The 7,500-nt window shown below is 31.9% G+C and overlaps 1 protein-coding gene across 2 annotated transcripts in view; it reads right to left on the bottom strand.

Annotated features, from left to right (window-relative positions):
• AChE-2 (acetylcholinesterase 2) overlaps positions 1–7,500 on the bottom strand; it is a 205,901-nt gene that overhangs the window by 4,249 nt on the left and 194,152 nt on the right. The window contains exons 1-2 of one of the 2 annotated variants that reach the window (XM_035863253.2): positions 6,004–6,534; positions 263–384 (exon numbers count right to left, since the gene is read on the bottom strand). In XM_035863253.2, coding sequence (XP_035719146.1) covers positions 263–384; positions 6,004–6,121 — 240 coding nt within the window. In that variant the 5' untranslated portion in view covers positions 6,122–6,534. Of the gene's footprint in view, positions 1–262; positions 385–6,003; positions 6,535–7,500 lie in introns of those variants that run through there. The other variant, XM_085658427.1, reaches the window with a different exon arrangement.

Raw genomic sequence — 7,500 nt, 5'->3', positions numbered from 1 at the left:
ATATATATATATATATGTCTGTGTATATGTATTCTTATATACATATTGTATATATGAATAATTTTTTTGCAACGACGCAATTGTTTCAATTCTACAAGAATTTTTTCATAAAATGCATCATTTCAAAGTTATGCAAATTAAATCTATTAGATTAAGGTTCATAGTATAAATGCACATATGTATACATACATACATACATAGATAATATATCCATAAACACATTATTCTGTTTCGCGTTGTACACGTGTATATACATACATACCATTTCCATCATATTAGCAGCCCCAGGTTGGCCGTGAATTTGTCCAAGTGCCACCAGTTGCCTCAAACGATTATGCTCGTCCAATATGATCTGTTTCTCTTCGCATGATATTCTACCGGAACCTATAAAATAAATTACGTGAATACGCGAATAAAGGTGGAACACCAAAAGAAAGTGGAAGAATCAACATTCGAAGAAGAAGAAGAAGAAGAAGAAGAAAAAAAAAAGAAAAAAGTAAAGGAGGAAAGGAAAAGGGATTAGGAAAAAAGAAATTATAGATCAGATATCATTGTTTGCGTAGCCATTGTCGTTATGATCGTCATTGTTATTGTTATTGTTGTTGTCGTCATCGTCATCGTTATTGTCGTTGTCGTCGTCGTCGTCGTCATTGTCGTCGTCGTTGTCGTCGTCGTTGTCGTCGTCGTCGTTGTCGTTGTCGTTGTCGTTGTCGTCGTAGAACGACGTTGTAGCGTATTAACATTTGATGTAAACACGGTTAACAAGCCATACGAGTGAACGTTAAAGTGATCTCAGGGGGTGCTTTGACAGAGGCTTAACCGCATCAACCACTACCACTGTAAACTTTACTTCTTCTCTCGTTTCGTGCTTCTCTTCTCTTCTCTTCTCTTCTCTTCTCTTCTCTTCTCTTCTCTCCACTATCTCTCTTTATTTCTCACTTTCTCTTTCTTTTACTCCATTTCTCTTGGTCTTTCTCTTTTCATCATAGAGTAGTACCCAGGATTCGAGGATTAAAGGTTTTAAAACTTGTCCATTTACTTGAACTCCCCTCAACCCCACCCTCCTTCCCCCACGAACCCTTCACCAAGCCACCCACGTGTTAAGAACAGACAACCTTGTCTACTTTATTCTCCTCGTTAAAATCTTTTTACTTTATATCCTTATCTCTTCTTCCCTGATTATTTCGAAAATGATATCGAACATTTTTGTCGATTCCATCCTTTTTATTATTTCGATTATTTTTAATCACGCGATTACTTTTCTCTTCCTGTTTTCTTTTTCTTTTTCTTCTTTTTTTTTTTTTTCGTTCTTTTCTCTATTTGTCGTCTCATTTTTTTTCTTCGTTCATTACAAGAAAGGTAAGGTTATCCTTAAACGTTTTCCTTTTTAAAGATAAACAGGATACATTTAGAATAGAAAATATAATGATGATGCGCGAACGATCGATCTTGTTAAATAATATATTTGATATAAACATTTTGAAAGTCGACATTGATTATTTAATAAAGCCTTATAATAACGATAAAGAATACCTATGAAATAAATAAATAAATATAAATATATAAATATATATATATATATTTCTTTTCTTCTTCTTCTTTTTTTTTTCCTTTTTCTTTTCTTTTTCTCATCGAAACGATAATGTCATTACATTACAGACAAAGATATATATATATATATATATATATATATATTGGATAGAAAGTAAATATCGTTGAATTTTATTTAAAATAATATCGCGTTAATACTTGACGGATATTTATATATAATTCAATATAATCGGATATTGTATATCGATCTATACACTTCTTTGCAATTTTTATCTCTATGGTGGCGTGATATTATTTAATTTCACTTCTGCCTTAGGTGCTATCTTAAAATATACATCTCTCTCTCTCTCTCTCTCTCTCTCTCTCTCTCTCTCTCTCTCTCTCTCTCACCTTTATATTTTATTCTGTATCACTTCATATTTTTATTTCCTTTTTTCCTTCCTTCCTCCCTCTTTCCCTTCTTTCCCTTCCTTCCTTCCTTCCTTCCTTCTCTTTTTATATCCTTTCCATACGCTTCATCTTTCTTCCTCTTCTTTACAGATTGTTTTACTTTCCTTAAAAACTTTTTTCAAAATTCAATTTAACCGTACTTTCCTTTCAATTCCATTCCATTCCAATCCATGAGATTCATATCTCATTTTTTTTACTTTATCACAAATATCGATTGATACTAACGTTTACGATGACAATTGTTCATTCTTACAATTAATAGTTACATCGTTATATCCTTCTTTTTATCGGTTTCGAACAAATCGATCGAATCAATCCGAGAATATATTAAATGTCTACTCGTTCCTATAATATTATAATAATAATAATAATAATAAGAATAATAATAATAATAATGATAAATTTAACGTAATATAATTTCATTTATAATTACTTTCTTCTTTTCTTTTATTTTAACTATTATATATACATACATACATTTTTCTTAATGGGGCCAGCTTTCAATCTAGATTGTTAATTCCAAAATATCAGAGTTTCCGAAAAGGTTTCGATAATGGTGCGGTTATCCTATGGTATTTCCTATGTAGGGGTATTTACGACGTCAGTTTGATGTATATATATATATATATATACATATACGTCCCATATGAGTTTGCCCACGAACGATGAAAATTTTCCGATAGATACATACATACATACGTACGTACGTATGTACGTAGATACTTATACATACGATATTTCACCTATATAAACCTTGACGGATAATTGGATTTTCGGTAGTTACCGCTATTATAAATTTTCCTCGCGATACGTTGCTTGGCATTCAATTCTTTCTAAAAGGACATTACATGTCGTTAATTATTCGTGCATGAAGAAGCACGCTTTAGATATCGATAATGTTAGCATAATCAATGGGAATCTTATAGAAAGGTGGGCCGGGTGGGGGGTGGGTGGAGAGGGTGGGAGGGAGGAAGTAATTTTACGAGATGCGACACGTTAGATCTTTTTTCTTTTTCTTTTTCTTTTTTTCTTTTTTATTCATCCATTTATTTTATTTTATTTTATTTTATTTTTTTTTTTCAATTTTTTTTTCAATTTTTTTCAATCTCCATTACGTCATATTTCTTTCGTTCTTAACGATATTAATATTCTTCTCGATCAATTTAAATATAAAGTAATCATTCATATTGTATCTCTAGATTTTATTTTTTATTGTCGATAATTATTAATAGTTCTTAAAAAGTTTTCATTTATTTAGGGTAATCCTTGATTATACGTGTTATGTTACGTTCTATTTTACGAGTCAGACCGATGAGAAACGTTTGAATAATTTTCGTTTTCAACGATCGAAAGTACTCGCGATGCTTCGTTCCCCGAGTTAAATTTACACCTCGAATCGATATTCTGACTCGACATCTCTCTCTCTCTTTCTCTCTCTCTCTCTCTCTCTCTCTCTCTCTCTCTCTCTCTCTCTCTCTCTCTCTCTCTCTCTCTCTCTTTCTCCGTCTCTGTCTCTGTCTCTGTTTCTGTCTTTGTCTCTGTCTCTGTCTCTTCTTCTCTATGATACGACAGGATAGATCTATCCTACATCTATTTTGAATATAAATTAATTAACGAAACATTAATCCATACGCAAGATATTCTATCTTGAACTATTTCGAGATGATTAACATGATTTATGATGATTTTATTTACGAAAATTCGTTGATCATCTAATAAAACAATAAATAAAATTATTCGTCCATTCTTTTATTCGTCGTAATGGTATCGTGATGAAAGAGAAGAAAAAAAAAAAAAAAAAAAAAAAAGACGAAAAGAAAAAGAAAAAAAGAAGGAATAAATATTTCGATAAAAAAAAAAAAAGAATCATTCACCAATGAAATCATCAAATTGAAATATTTTACTCGTTATATTTTATTCGATAATGACGCATGCAAACAAAAAATGACAATTTTAGAATAGAGCATAAGCCAATTCGTTGATTATAAAAGTCCAATGTTACGATTTTTTTTAAATAATGCCATTGTCGAGAGAGATAGAGAAATAGAAAGAGAGAGTGAGTGAAAGAGTGATTGAGAGAGAGAGAGAGAGAGAGAGAGAGAGAGAGAGAGAGAGAGAGAGAGAGAGAGAGAGAGAGAGAGAGAGAGAGAGAGAGAGTGAGTAGATAATCAATTTATGAAGAGTAAAGAACGAACGAAAGAAAATTTCCATTGATTTTACCACGTTATTAATTAACTACGATATATATATACCTATATGCATACATACATAGATATCTATACTTGTAACATGTAGTATGATGTATGTATACGAGAAACTTATGTTAATGGAATCAATGTCGAGTTATCGATCCAACTAACAATCAATACGAGTCAATCCTCGTGGAACAAGGTAGGGAAAAAGGAATGTAAGAGAGAAAGAGAGAGAGAGAGAGAGAGAGAGAGAGAGAAAAGAGGATAAAGTTTGAATAAGGTAAAATCGAATGCAAAACTCGTCGTCGTCGTCGTCGTCGTCGTCGTCGTCGTCGTCGTCGTAGTCGTCGTAGTCGTCGTAGTCGTCGTAGTCGTCGTCGCTTTATAGTCAGTACCGGACCCTCGTCACACGCAGTCCATTTAAGTGTGATCCACGATAAACGGGATGAAACATTAATACCTAGTATATATGTAGTAAGCGATGGATCGAAGAGAGAATCGAATCACGGCGTTATATACCCATTGGCCAAGCCCTTCTCATTTCCGCTAAGAAAAAAGATAGTGACGTTTCAGACAGTCGTTACGACGGGAACATAACGATTGCATTAATTTGATTTATACGTTCTTCTGTCGGACGAGAGAAAGAAAAGTGAGACTGTAATGAACAATCGTTTACTCTATATATAGCTCTCTCTCTCTCTCTCTCTATATATATATATATACATATATATATATATATATTATATATATGTACGTATATGTGAATACATGTTTGTTAATGTGTGTGCGTGTGTGTGTGTAAATGTACGTAGGTGGACGTTTAAAACAGGTGGTTATTAATCGACGAAAGGAAAACAAAGCGTGCCTTACCCATTGCGCGTCGTGTCATCGCCACGCTCCCATTTAATTAAGGGCGATTTTAATCCAAGATGAAAATAATCATTTCTACAAAGCATGAGCATTTTATTGAAGCTCAAAGTCTCACTTATTTAACCCTCCGCCTTCCTTCACTCTGTTTTTTCTTTTTTTTTTTTTTTTTTCTTTCATTATTATCATCATCATTATTATTATTGTTATTATTATTATTATTATTATTATTATTATTATTATTATTATTATCTGGTTTGTTTTGTTGCCTTCTTTCTTTTTCTTCCTCTTTTCAATCTTTTCTTTCCTTCTTTCTTTTTTTCGATTTCTCTCTGGCAAAGAAGCAGGAATATCTATTAGTAATAATTTTTGAAAATAATTCGACCAACGTTCTAATATCATCTAATATCTAATATCTTTCGTTTAATATTTTATTTCTGTTTATTAGTTTTTTTTGTTTACTTTCTTTAATTTCCTTTCTTTTTTTTTTTTTTCTTTTTTTATAAGACAGAAACAGTTAATATTCCTATGGGGGGGTGTATATTTTGAAGATATTTGAGACTTGATCGTATTCTTCTGTTTGACAGTTCGTTAAATCGAAAAATATTGAAAATTTTTTTTTCGAATGATCAAAATCTCCCAATTGTGGGAATATTTTTCTTCGTAGAATAAAATCAATTAATCGAAAATGTCTTTATCATATTTTTAATAATACAACTTATTATAATTTCTTTGTGTTACATTAATATCAGCAAAGTAAATATATATATATATACATATTTTTTTTTAATCGATATTTAAAAATATTAATCTCCCTAAATAAAGCTAGTATCATTATTTTTTCAAATGATAATTTAATTGGTATCGACAAAAAAAACTCACTGACACACACACACACACGTACGCGCACATATGTATATATTATATACATTCGTTTACTTACGTAATATCTTCTTTCCCATGCAATTAGCTAGAACCTTATCGAAGGATAACAGACGAAGAAAAAGGGCACCAATTAGCAGGTTAGACCGGCAAAATTTTTTCTTTAATCTCGAATGCATCCTCGTATTCACGATGGTTCACTTTTTTCACGTTAAAGTAAATTGAGAAAAAAAAAAGAAAAAAAAAGAAAAAAAAAAGAAAAAAAAGAAAAAAAAAGATAACAGAGAAAGAGAGAAGAAGGAAAAGAAAAGAGAGAGGGGGGAACAACGGACGAAAAGATCGCGGCGATCGAAAGACGAACAAATAAAAAAAAAGAAAAAAAAAGAAAAAAATAAAGAAAGAAAAAAAAAAGGAAAAAAAAAAGAAAAAAGAAACGAAACGAGAGAAACGGTAGTTGAAGCAGGTTCACAAAGCCAATGAGACGTCCACGTGTGTTCGAACTTTTAATCGGTGTGGACCGCGATATGCCGATTAAATCGCACGAATTTACGATTACTTTTCGAGAAGAGACACATGGAAAGTGTGCGAGCCGGTCAGGAGATCGAGAGAAAGACTAATAGTCTGCCAGGCTACCACTCCTGTCTTTATATTTATTGAGCTACCTCTGTGTGAATACATCGATTAATTGTCAATGTGAATGTGCTCATACGATGATCTGACGGGTGGCGTGTATATGTGTATGATGCGTGCGCGAACAGGGGTGGGGGGTGGGGAGGGGGAGGAGGGGCTGGTAGAAAGGGAGAATTTTTTTTCTTTCTTCTTTTTTTTTTTTTTTTTTCTCCTTTTAATCTATTGTTCCTTAACGCTATACAGCCGACTCTCCTCTCTCGTTCTCTTTTTTGTTTTTGTATTTTATATCTTCTTTTTTCTTTTTTTTTTTTTTCCTTTTTTTTACAGGTCCTCTTTCCATCTTTTTCTTTTTTTTTTTTTTTTTTTTTTTTCCCTATATAACGTATTAATATTTTATCATTATGTCACATTTAATATCTACAGGTCATATCGCGCTTATCGTCATATATAAAATATCAATAAACATAATATAATATATATGTCATATGTATGTGTGTCCAATGTAATTACGTAATTTCTTTGTTTTCTTCTTTTAAATTGTTTTCGTAGTATTGTCACGACGACGATCGACCGATAATAGAATTTGTTATCTTTCTCTTTCTCTCTCTCTCTCTCTCTCTCTCTCTTTTCTCTCTCTTTTTTTCCTTTTTGTTCTCTCTTGTCTCTTTTGTACGATCGAAGCACTACTTGCATGCAATCCTTTCGAATAAGAGTTGAACAGGCTTGCCAATGTGCATATACTCTTTGATCCCTAACATGTCGACGGACAAAGGCCTTTTTGCTTGTATCAGGTTCGAATGAATCGTCCTATATATATATATATATATATATATATATATATATATATATATATATACATATATACATATTGAAACAGAACAGAGTTTGAGTTGAGCATAGGCCGTATGATTCGATTTGGAATTTCACG

This window comes from Vespa mandarinia, chromosome 7, assembly GCF_050613455.1.
Source record: "Vespa mandarinia isolate Hongniang chromosome 7, ASM5061345v1, whole genome shotgun sequence".
NCBI classification, from domain to species: Eukaryota; Metazoa; Arthropoda; class Insecta; order Hymenoptera; family Vespidae; genus Vespa; species Vespa mandarinia.
This window is presented reverse-complemented; position numbering and strand designations above follow the sequence as displayed.